The sequence below is a fragment of the Monodelphis domestica genome, chromosome 2, assembly GCF_027887165.1.
Source record: "Monodelphis domestica isolate mMonDom1 chromosome 2, mMonDom1.pri, whole genome shotgun sequence".
In the NCBI taxonomy this organism is placed as follows: domain Eukaryota; kingdom Metazoa; phylum Chordata; class Mammalia; order Didelphimorphia; family Didelphidae; genus Monodelphis; species Monodelphis domestica.
In genome coordinates, this window is record NC_077228.1 from 209,308,079 (window position 1) to 209,321,199 (window position 13,121).

A 13,121-nucleotide genomic window follows, 5' to 3' on the forward strand; every position below is an offset into this window, starting at 1 on the left:
GAATTGCCTCAGCAATTAACTAGGGCAGTTTGGATCAAAAAGTAGACATCCTGTTTCTTATCAAAAGCCCAGTGGATTCCTTCATCTCAGTGGGCTGAAGAGATGTTGTGAAATGGGTCCCCTGATCTGCAGATGTCCCTAACCCAGAGATTTCCTTCCAAACATAAGACCTGATTTCATAAATCCTCAGGTACTTTGCAACAACTGAGTCATATAATACTGGGGAAAGTGAAGGCAAGAAAGGTTTCCTTGAGAGAACTATAATCAGGACAGTAGAACTTAGGTTATTTCTCCAATGCTTCATAGCCAGTGTTCTTTCTACCACATCACAGAGTCAGTTATATGCAAACACTCTAAAAATAAAAAATCCATTTCAAGCCTCATTTTCTGTTCTCAAAATTTTGGTAAGTCACAATAGGAGTACTATAGAATTCATTCTGGAACAACTTTGTGTAGAAGATAGAGACCTGGCTTCAGAGTCAGTACTGTCACAGTACTGTACAGTACTGTGTACAGTACACAGTACAGTATAGAGTCAGAATCCCAATAAGGGTTCAAATCTGACATGTGTCCTTTATTAAATCCTGGACAAATCACTTAGTGTTCCAAAACCCCCAAGAAATTCTTGAGACTCCTAGGTTGCAAAACAGATGCAGTTCTCCATTTGATAAATAAAGTTTCCTGTCTAAGAATTTCTTATACCAATGAAACCAGAGGTCCCTTCTATTTCTACCCATCCCTATGCCATACAAAAAGAATTTAAAAATGAATAAAATTTACTTTGTGTAAAATTAAAACAAAATAAAATTGTATATTTGTGGCTCTGATTAAAAAAAAAATAAAAGGAGTGCCAAATGAGTTCCCAGCTGCTTCTTAACTGTTGCTTATCAGGCCTGCTAATTGTGAAGACAGATCTCTTCTTCTAGAACCCTTTCTAATACCTTCCACAGTAAATAATAAGGGTCTAAGACATGTCCAATGATTCTGTCTTTCTTTTCTTCCTATAATGAGTTATGTTGTTGTTCTCTTTTGTTCCACCTTTTCACTTAAAAGACTGAGAAGTTAGAGGCAGCTAGGTAGTACAGTGGATAGAGAGCCAGGCCTGGGTTCAGATGTGCTCAGATATTTCCTAGTTGTGTGACCCTGGACAAGTTACTTAACTCTTACTTCTAGCCCTTACTGCTATTCTGTTTCAGAATTACTACTTAGTATAGATTAGTATTTGATATCACTATTAGTTTTAATATCAGTTATCTGTATTAGTACTGGAGAAATATAGTTAGGGATGGTTTGGTTTTCTCCAAATAAATATTGATTCTAAGACAGAAGGTAAGGATTAAAAAAAAAAAAACACAAAAACCTGAGAACTGTTATTAGCAAGACAGGTTGATGGAAGCCAGATGGTAGATTTGACAGGTCAGATTCCTATAGTAAAGACTAGTAGAGATGAAATAGTTGTGTCTTTCTAGGACTTTAGAGAGGGTCCCTCATTTTTGCTTATGTCTAGACCAACTTTGCTTTAGGATTCAAAACTAAATTCATCAGAAAATTATTATTATCAGAACTGAGGGAATGAGGGAAAATCATTTTCTGGCATCTACTTCCTGACAAAGAAAAAAAAGCCTTTTTACATTTATAAATTCACAGTTATTTTAAGAGTATACTCAAAAAATAAGACAAATTGCACATTTTCTTCCATATTTTACCAGAATCCCTAAAGGGCTCATTTGAAAGTTGAAAGGCAAAGATAAAGCATTTATTGAGATACTTAACACATTGGAGACTTGTTGGTATGACAGAAAAAGCAGCACCCATGGCTTTTTCAAAAGGACACATAAGAACTGGAAAGACCTCTAGCAATTGATGCAGAGTGAAAGGAGCAGCACCAGAAGAACATTGTACACAAAGACTGATACACTGTGGTACAATCAAATGTAATGGACTTCTCTACTGGTAACAATGCAATGACCCAGGACAATTCAAAGGAACTTGTAAGAAAGAACACTATCAATATCCAGAGAAAGAACTGTGGGAACAGAAACACAGAAGAAAAACATATGATTAACTATGTGGTTTGTGCTTTTTGAAATGGACCTAAACCCAGGGAGACTCTATCTCCCAGGACTTCCTACTGCAACTTCCTCTGACACCTCCCACTTCCTTTGTGGGAGGTGTCAGAGGGAGAATAAAAGAGAGAAGCTTGGGTTTTCATGCCTTTTTTCCCCTAACCTAGGTGGAGAGCCTAGCTGCCAGAGATCTAATTTTCCCTGGCTTTACTAAACTTTCCCTTCTTAACCCTAAATAAACCTACTTAATTTTCCCTGGAGTCTAGCCTGATTTAATCTGCTTCCTAGCATACCTATAAAGATCCCAGGTCAATTTCCCTGCCACTACCTTCCTTCCTTTCCTTTCTCTACCTTTCCTTCCTTTTTCCCAACCTCAGGTTTTATGGGATATATGACTGGTCTTTTGACTTTAGAAGAACACTATTATAATATGAATAATATGGAAATAGATTTTGAACAATGTTACATGTATAACCCAATGGAATTGCTCATCAACTCCAGGATGGGGGAGGGAAAGAACATGAAACATGGAACCATGGAAAAAATAATCTAAAGAAATATTTTTGCTTATGTCTAGAAGGGTACATAGTATTAATCTGCCCTCAGCTACTTCAGTCCAAATTTCAGAACACAATGACAATGCAAAGCACACTCTTAGAAACATGAAGACCATGTTGTTATTAACACTTTTCTGATTGGAAAAGTTCTAAATGGAGAAAAAAATTTTACACTTCTGTAATATCTTTGCCAAGAAAACCCCCAAGGGGTCACAAAGAGTCAGATATGGTGAACAACAAAATTCTCAAGCATCAAAACTTTAGGTTGGAAATCAAGCACCAGATTTAAAAGGGAAATAGAAATAATAATCTAAAGATTATTTTGTTGGAGGCCTGATAATTACTTGGATAGAAGGTTGAAGACTTCAGGAGGGAAAGAAATAATATACTTGATGCACAGTACTAATTATATTAGAAGAAAAGATCAGTTCGATATTGGGCCTGGAATAAAAATCTAAAGTTACCCCATCTCAAAAAAAGAAGATCGTTGATTGAGTAGACATTTTCAAAGGGTAATAGCTGTTCTCTCTCTGTCTCTATGTCTATTAATCAGTCTTTAGTGAAGCTTCCAAGAAGAAAGTTACCTGATCAACTTCAGTGATTCTAGCCTGAGTTTCAGTTATAATGAAATATCAGATCAACATATTTCATTGTATCTATGGTTTCATAAATATACTTATCTCCCCTAGACCACAACTTATACACATCTCTTCCTATAGAATTCTTGTCCATGCTCTTCCATAGATAATCCAGAAAAAATGAACCCAATGTATCCTTTTAGAAGCCTTCCTTCATGTCATTTTATATTGGTATCTGTGCAACACTTGAACTGATTATCATCAGGAGTTCTCTCTACATAACCACTGCTGAGAAGAGAATATTACACATGGATTTAAAATGCAACAATGAAACTAATAAATTAAAAACACAAGAAGACATTACTAACATTAATAAAGCACATTGTATCCTTGCACTGAACAAGCATATGAAAGACACCCAGGATGGCAACACAAGTTTTTGTTTTTGTTTTTGTTTTTGTTTTTGTTTTTGTTTTTGTTTTTGTTTTGGCTGAGATGGAGAGAAGATATGCTCTAATCCTGTGGGCAGAGAGATGGCTCCAAGGATTTCCTCATTCAGGCTGACATGTAGCCTGTGACACAGCATGTCTGCTCTTTGTCTCTTTTATGTTGATACTTTTCTATTTTTAGGGGAAAGAATTTGGAGACAGCTATGATCTTTGTGCTCTCAAAGGTCAAAGGAGCAGAAGTCCATTGATAAAAGTTCATGCTAGACTTTTCTATCATCCAAGACATGAAGCACTAACACAGCACCAAGGAGTACTAGGTAGCTCAGCAGAGTTGCTGCCCAGCATAGAATGCAGAGAAGGATGGTATTGGGGCACTTATCACTGATATTGGGGTGCTGATCCCTGGAGAATACCAATGATCTAAGGGAGACACAAAGTATAAGTGGCAGTTAGTATTGGGGAAAAGACACCAGAATAGGTCCATTAGGGCCATTTAACTAATACCAATTAGGTTCTTTAAAAAAACATATTTACTTAGAAGTCATAACAAGAACAGAAATACAAATATTCTCCTCCTTTCACAACACCAAAGGGCACATTTTCACCTATATCACCTCAGCTCAAACTTAAAGTGAACACTTACAAACAATTTTACTTCTCAAAGATACAGCAGTATGCTAGCAAATAACTAACTCTCTTAGGGGATAGGAGGAGTGGGGAATGTGCACAGGACACACTTTAAAGTCTAATGTGCATTATTGATATTTTCTCTATCAATTTCTTTAGTTGAAAAGCAAAGGATTTTGTTATGTGTCTTTGTTGATTAAATGTTCAACAAAATAATAAAACTCTGATTTCTAGCATTTGCCAATTCCTGAGTAAATTCTCATACCAAAAATTGAACATTTGATAACATTTGATAAGATCCATCACACTCCTACAAATACTACTGTATGTCACTCCCTACAGTCTTTGGTGGGGAGCATATCAAATGGACTAGCTCCAGCTCTTTGAGGAATGCTGATGTCTCACATGTCTTGGCCAGTAGCAAGCTCAAGCAAGGACTTCCATCAATGGACTATGCCCCTGCTACCTTCAGAGCTCACAATGTCATATTATCTCCAATATTCCTTCTCCTAAAAGTAGAAAAGAACCAATACCAAGAGGCAAAAAATAGAAGTACACATGTATACATGGGATACATGTCAGCTTGGAGCAGAAGGTCTGCCCAAAGACTTAAGAGTATTGAATTTCCTTTATCTCAGCTGGGAGAGAGTTGAGTTACCAGCCCAGGAATCTTTCATAAGCTTGTTCAGCTTCAACTAGGCTACCAGTTGAAAAGGCTACTTTTTTACAAGTTGGCACATATAGAAAACTGCAACCTATATAGGCTCCAAAGACCAAATAAGAATTTCCTCAGGCCAAACACATTGCAGAAATTCATAAGATCTGGGCTTTGACTAGCCAGTCCTCCCTTTATTATCCAGGGAACCTAGATCAACAAACAACTCTAACAGCTGCTATCAAGATAGATATTATCTTAATAAACAGACTTCATAGAACAATCAAGAGAAATTGGTTCATGAATTTGCTAATTATTTTGTTAGTTTCCATCAATGTACATATTGTTTATTCATGGTTTCCTACACACATTTTTCCATTGACAACAAATTTTAATTTTTAAAATTATTTAATTTAATTTAATTTTTAAAATTATTTTAATTTAAATTTTTATTAAATTAATTAATTTAATCAACTACTAATAAGAATGAAGATAGGCTCTCTTTTCTTTCTTCTTTTTTTTAAAATTCTCTTTCCCCACATAATTTTTCTATGACTCATTAAACCCCTCCTTACCCCTATATCCTGGGGCATTTTACTTTTAATTTAGATTGTAGTCCAACTCTGAGTGAGGGGCTAAATATTCTACTCAATATGAAATATGTATCAGTTATAGATTAGGCATTATTTACTACAAATCACAAAACAGACACCATATAGTGAAGGAATAACTTAAAACAGAACTCAATAACATAACTTCTGTTAAGGCTTCTGTGGAAGGCCGAAACTTAAACCTCATTTAAATATAAACTACATAGGGCAGCTGATTAGGCATTTGACATTTCACCTCAACTCTAACCTGCCTCTCTCAAAGCCCACATATTTAGGTAAACTAGGGCAATGGCTTGGGCTCCTCCTTTTATCTCTGATTGACTTCTCCATTTCAGATGTTTCCATTGCTGTCAATTAGACTCATTCATTGAACTCCACAAGCCAAACTTAGACATATTCACCTCAAGAATGATATTCAGTCTCCTACTCAGGCAAAGAAAAACAAAGAGGAAAAGGCAGATGAAAACCCAGGTACAATTACTGTACCTCCAAATACCATTACTGTATCCTCCAAATAGGGAAGGAATTCAACCTATCTCCCCTGCTTTCTGTCCCTATTATAGAGAGTTGAGACAAAATAGACTGTCACATAAGAGAGTCAAAGTAAGCCTAAAGCAAAAATCTGTCACTTCCATTTAAAGGTACACTGAGTTATTGGCTCCTGGAGTCCAGTGCCCAATGAGAATGTCTTGGTTATTTCAAAGCTCTCACATCCTTCAGTTGTCAGTCTCATGATCAGGTTTCCAAATATTGAACCAAAACAGATTTTAAACCAGAACCAGGAAAAGAGCATTTTTAGGTATACTCTATGAGACAGCCTTTGTTCATTCCACTGTCTTTAAACTCTCTCTGTTAACTATAAAATTCTTCTTTTCAGAAGAGATAAATCAAAATATTAGCCAATGAATGGATGCATATCCAGCTCTCTTTTATTTTATCCATACCTGCCTTTCCCCACTCACACATTGAGATATCTTTCCTTCCCACCAGCCAGTCTCAGTGGTGTGCAGTGTTTGGAAAAAAACCTATTTCTTCCCTGCCTAAGGTCTTGTCATTTAATGCAGTGGTGTCAAAATCAAGTAGAAATGGATATCTGTGAGCTTAAAAAGCCACAAATAAACTTCATCTCTGTTTTATTATATTTTTATTGATTTTGTTAAACATTTTCAAATTAAATTTTAATCTAGTGGGAGATGCAAGTTTAATATTTCTCCTTTAATGGGCCTATATTATTTGTGGTTCTTAACCTGGATAATTTCTTCAGGGTCCTTCAGTCTGCAGATAAGACATTTTATCCACTGTGCTACCTAGCTGCCCAAGGCAATGGATAGAGTACTGGGTCTGGAGTCAGAAACACTCATTAGCACTATAACCCTGGACAAGTCATTTAACCATGTTTGCCTCCATTTCTTCATCTGTAAAATGAACCAGAGGAATAAAATGGCAAACCAATCCAGAATCTTTGCCAAGAAAACCCCAAATGAGGTCATGAAGAGTCCTCTATGACTGAAACCAACTCAGCAACAAGGGAAACGTGTAAGACACAAACAATTCTAATGCATTCTACAATGTAAAAGTAGAATAAGAGAGCTACAAAATGTTAGGTTAATTCAGAGAAGGGAAGACTTGGGAACATTAAGCATCACTACTCTATGTCCTGGTATAATGTGTCAGAAAGGAAGAAGGCATGAGAGGAAATATATCCAGTACTAGATGTAGTGATCAGAGCTACAGTCAGTCTTCAGGAAAATGCCAGGTTTCTGTGACTCAAGGAACCTGGAAGCCTAAAAGGAAGGGATTTTACATGAAAGAAAGTTTGTTAGAATAAAGTTTCTACAGGACAGAAAGGAAGGTAGAGTTGGATAGAGACCTAGAAAAAAAAAAAAGGCTGATGTGGTATATATAAGAAAATAGTAGCCAGATAAAGTAGGTTTGATCTGGTTAGCCTCCAACTCAAAATCTCAAATATTCTGACTGGAGGGCCATCAGGCAGTATCTTGTCCTTGATCATGTTTTAACTATTATTCTCTGAACAAAAGGTTTTGAATGAGACGGGTAGAAGAATGGGAGGTAGGTAGATGGCAAGATGCCAGCATTGGTAAAGTCTAGATCAGCATTAGTGAAGGTTTTCAAGTTCGCATGCCTGGGAGCCCCCCACATTACCCCCGAGAGCAGAGGAAGGAAGTGTTCGCTTTGGGCAGCTGGACAGAGAGACGGGGCATGTGAAAAATGACCTTGGGTACTGAGAAGACGAGGAACAGAGTAGCTCCCCCATGCTGGCTTGGCATATATGCCAATACTTCACCAACACTGTCCTAGATGATCCCTTCTCAGCCTTTTGGCTAAGATCAATTGAAGGGTAAAGTCCTACATGGCATGAAACTCCATCAGAAACCATCTAGATAAAGATAATTGAGGGTAACATTTGACTCATTCATCCCAGGTTGCAGCTCTTTCTCACCTTCCTAGATTTGTTAGAAATGTATATTCTTAGCTCTTTACTTCATAGGCATTATATGAACAAAAAAATGATTTTGATAAAAGCTGAAGAGTCATCTTGAAGAAGAAAAAAAAAGTTGAAAGGAGTGTTACTGACTGCCTAACCTCAAGTACAATCATACTTTACACGTTTTTTTTTACACTCTGCCCACCAGTAGCCCATTTACCAAACCAAAAACAGTTAGCTCTTTCCTCTGTCAAAACTATTAGAAGCTGCACTGCCTTTTTAGAGTAATACCTCTGACAATGTGAGTGGTTTAAAGCCATGCACAATCAGAACCAATTTGTTTTTATTTCACTGCAGTTTGATAGAAATAACTGTATTTCATGACATTTCTTTAAAAATTCACTTTGTAATAGTGGAATTGCACATCAGCTATAGGGGGGAGGAGGGGAAGAGGGGAGGGAAAGAACATGAATCATGTAATCACGGAAAAATATTCTTAATCAAAATTTTTTCAATTAAAAAATCCACTTTGCTTTGCCCCAGCTATAAAAGCCTCAATGATCACTTTGCTCAGAAACAGTCATTTGAGGCAGCAAAGGTTTCCATGTGTCTTTTGAGCACAAAGGAAACAAGTATCAAAATAGAAAGGTCAAATACTCTAAATGTTTGGACATCTTATGTGAAGATAAAATATGCTTAAATCCAACTAAAAAAAATCCCAAAGTAGTACTACCGTAGACTAAAGGCATTTGTGGATATTGCATGACAATTCTCATAACAAACAATACTTTCAGTCAGGCTTCCCAGAGGAAATAATTTTTATTTCTCATCTGTGGTTTGTTATCATCAATAGCATTAAATGGAGAGGCTAGGTTGCATAGTGGTTAGAGTATCAGGCTTGGAGTCAGGAAGACCTGAGTTCAAATATGGCCTCAGACACTATCTGTATGACCCAAAGCAAGTTGTTTAACCCTGCTTGCCTCAGTTTCCTCATCTGTAAAATGAGCTAGAGAAAGAAATGACAAACTACATTGGTATCTTTGCCAAAGAAACCTCAAACGGTGTCGCAAAGAATTGGATAAGCCTGAAACAACAAATAATCATTGGATGGTTCTAACCCCACCTGCCTTTAGTTCAGTATTCTGATGAAAATAAAAACAACAAAAGCTCCATTTTGAGTCGTTCAGAACAGTTATACAAAACAAAATTATAAATATTTCTTGAAGCCACACAAATTTTTTTTTATCTCCATGCTGATCACTTGCCCTAAGTTTTGTGTTCTGTGATTCCTTTCTTCCAGTGCGATTTGCGCCTTACAGGCCTCCAGACATCTCCCTGAAGCCCCTGCTCTTCGAAGTGCCCAGCATCACCACAGAGTCTGTATTTGTTGGACGTGACTGGGTTTTTCATGAAATAGATGCTCAACTCCAGAGTGAAAATGCCAGTGTGAATCAAGGAGTTGTGATTGTCGGAAACATTGGATTTGGCAAAACAGCCATCATCTCCAGGCTGGTGGCCCTCAGTTGCCATGGTACACGGATGAGACAGATTGCCTCAGATAGTCCACATGCTTCTCCAAAACGTATGTACTTTTTTGTAGAGGTTCTATGCTATGTGGCATTCATACCTTCCACATATTAGTATTTATGTATCCTTCTCTTTTGATCTGTGAAATCTGACCTTTGTGATAATACCCTTAATCCAGAATGAACAGAGAGAATTTTGTGTTCAGTTTACATGTATTCTATATATCCAACAGTCCTCCATGGCCAAGATGCTCCAGCCAATGGCTTATAGATAGAGTTGAAAGGAATATGATAGCGGTTAGCTAATCCAACCCCTTTTCTTTAAAGATGAAACAAATTGAAGCCTGGAAAGGTGAAGTAATATTTCCTAGATTATACAAGTAGAATCAGAACTGAGATATGCACTTAGGCACTCTTCCTCTAACGCAAGCCTTTTTTATACTGCGGAAAGCCTCCTACATTTAATCTATTTGCAACTGAAAAATCCTGCTTATATCCTTCCCCTGCTGGTTGCATTCTGACCTTTGGATAAAGAAAATAACAGTTCCTTAAAGAGGAAAAAAAACAAGTTCCATAAAGAAAAAGCAGAGCCTTTTCACACTTCTCTTTCTCTTTCTGCTTCTTAGCTTGAAACCATTGCTTAGTCTCAACACCTTTGCTCACAGTCTAGGACCTTATCTCTGCGGGCAACACAACAGTATAATCTGCTTACTGCCTTCATTTCCTGACGATTGATATGAAATGTTGCATTGCCTAGGATTAGCCATCATCATTGAAATTTTTCTTCTGCCTCCCTTATGAAAAACTGCTATTCTCTCTTCTATAGTCATTCTTCTCCTGTTCTACCCTGGCACAGCCAGGGTGTGAGAACAATGAACATACTGTGACAACCTTTAGAAACCCTGGGAGAAGCTAGAATAGCTATTTCCCTGAGCAGGTGTATTTCTGATTTTCAAGCCAGATAACACTTTCTCCTTCCTCCACCACCTTTGTCTTGCTTTGGTATTCCCCATGTTAAAAGCTCTGAAAATTAACCCAGGAAAGATTGTACTTATTTTTATGAGTTTTACCCTTTAAAATAACTAAAGCCATGCCTCTACATATATAGTTGGAGATATAAATACATCTCACTAAACTGATTGATGTTCTAATACATTTCTGCACAACTAATTGGAATAACTGTTACATTTGACAGTTAAGATGATTCAGAATCCCTGACTTATCAATTTTCCGTGTGCTGCTGCATTTTAAATTTCTCTCATCAGTATGACCTATGGGATGAATGAGTTGGCAGAATATAGAAAATATTGGGTCAATTTGCATAGGATTTTTTCTGTCTAGCCTAAATCATAGTAGAAGCTGTTTCCTTTAAGCAGGGATCCCATGTCAGCGTTATCTAGAGAAGTGGTTTTGTTCATCTGGGCTAATGTGATATATGCATTATGGTTAAAGACACAATTTGGGCAAATGGCTTCACAGAATAAGCAATACAACTATTATTACATATGTGGTGTCATGTGTTTGAGAAAAAAAGTTCAACCTAGAGTCAGAATTCTCATAATCTCAGTGTCAGTTCTCATGTTGGCTTCAACATGTCATTGAATGCATGGACAAGTCCCTATCTATCTGTAATGTGTGGATAATGTTTACAATGCCTATTTTACAAGGTTATGAGGAGAAAAGTATTTCTGTAAACCTCAAAGCACTATACAAACAAGTTGTTACTATGTGAAAATACTAAATAAGGAAACCAGAAATGTAAAATATTTACAATTCACAAATCCTGTGATATTCAGGTATGTTTTCTTTTACTTGTAGCCAGTAACAATAATAGAATGAGACAGTAATGATTGCATTGACTTAAAAAACCAAGAGGGAAACACAGATAAACAAATTTTCTAATAGTTGTCCCAATTTACATCTGTGACAGAGATAATGTGTGTGTATATGTAATTTTCATGTATATTGAATTGATACAAAGACATAAGAAGTAATTACATATATCTAGAATGACAGTACTGCACCTAAATCAGAAAAACAACACCACTGCTTACTTTCTTGTTTTTTATTTATCTTTTCAATTAACAAAAATCAATTTTTTCTCTCCATTAAAAAAACTTTCAACAGTGATTAGAAAAATGCAAATTAAAGACTAATATGTTCCTAACTCATCCATCAATGGCAAAGTTGACAAAAAAAGAAAAATGGTGGAGGGGCTTCAAGGAACAGACTCATTAATGTACAATTAGTGGATCTATGAATTGGTGCAGTTATTTTGGAAAGCAATTTCAGAGAACAATTTTCAGAAATATTCTAGACAAGAATATTCTACAACTTTTCTTAGGAAGAGGTTACAGTCTCCCAATTTGCCACTTGGAAGTTCAATTTTTAAAAGTTATGAGTTAAGAGCATTTTAGTCATTTCCCTTGCATTTAAGTGTTTCTCTGGGTCTTCTTTTTTTTGGCCTTACAAAAAAAAATCAAAATAAATTTTTTGTTCTTACTGTATAAGTGCTGTGTATTCAGACTGCATTCTGCTTCTAATCCCACAAGAAGTTTCATTAGCAAAGTACAGAAAACCTAAATCCAGCATACTTTCCATATACCACACATATAATTAAAATTATAACTAATATTCTATATTTGTAGAATTCCACAAAAAATCCTACCTAATTGATGAATTTGTTAAACAGTACTCCCTTTACATAGATGTTTATCCAAACTTGTCTATTATTCATGCTATATATGTCACACTAGCCCAAACAAGCACAAGTAGAAAAACAAAACCACCTCTCTAGACAACATTGTTGTGGGATCCCATTTTAACAGTAACACCTTCCACTGATTGTTTAGGACAGGAAAAATCTTGTACAAATGAATTCAGTATTCTACAATCTGCCAGCCTATCCATCCTATATGTTATACTGATGAGAGAAATTTAAAATGCAGCAGCACATGGAAACTTGGTAAGTCAGGGATTTTCAACCATCTATATCAAACTTAACAATTGCTCCAATTAGCTGTGCAGAAATGGATCAGAAAGACCAGTCAATTCAGTGAGATGTAGCCCTACATATGTATGCACACTCACTCCCAGAGTGTCCCAATGTGTGTGTATAAAGATGTGACATAATTACTTTAAAGGGTATAGCTCATAAGTGATTCATTGGAGAAACCTTTACTGGGTTAATTTCCAGAGGTACGTGGAGAATACTGAAGCAGAACAAGGGGGCATCATCTTGCCTAAAAGTTAGATCATCAGAGCTATCTATTTTGACCTCTCCAATGTTTTCTAAAAGTCGGGTCAAGAGACCACAAATCCATTAACCTAAATAAGAATGTGATGTCTAGTGACAAAAGCAAACATAGTTGAGGTAGTAGAGTACTAGATGTGAAGTTGAGTCATTTTATACACTTATGTGTAAAATACTTCCTCATGTGTAAAATGAAAGGGTTAGATTAGTTGATTTCTAATTAATTTTCTCTGATTCTCTGAATTTGCTTCTTCAGCCAAAAGGTAATTTCACTTCCCTATCTGTTCATCTTCCTTTCACTGTTTAAATATCCATAATACTAAATCATTTTTATCTGGGTAGTCAAAAAATTT

General features: G+C 36.3%; 1 protein-coding gene across 14 annotated transcripts in view; it reads left to right on the plus strand.

Annotated features, from left to right (window-relative positions):
- Positions 1-13,121, plus strand: part of TANC2 (tetratricopeptide repeat, ankyrin repeat and coiled-coil containing 2) — a 686,196-nt gene that overhangs the window by 546,272 nt on the left and 126,803 nt on the right. For all 14 annotated transcript variants that reach the window (XM_007482545.3, XM_007482543.3, XM_007482542.3 and 11 more), the window contains one exon: positions 9,290-9,571. In XM_007482545.3, the coding sequence (XP_007482607.1) occupies positions 9,290-9,571 (282 nt within the window). The remainder of the gene's footprint in view (positions 1-9,289; positions 9,572-13,121) is intronic.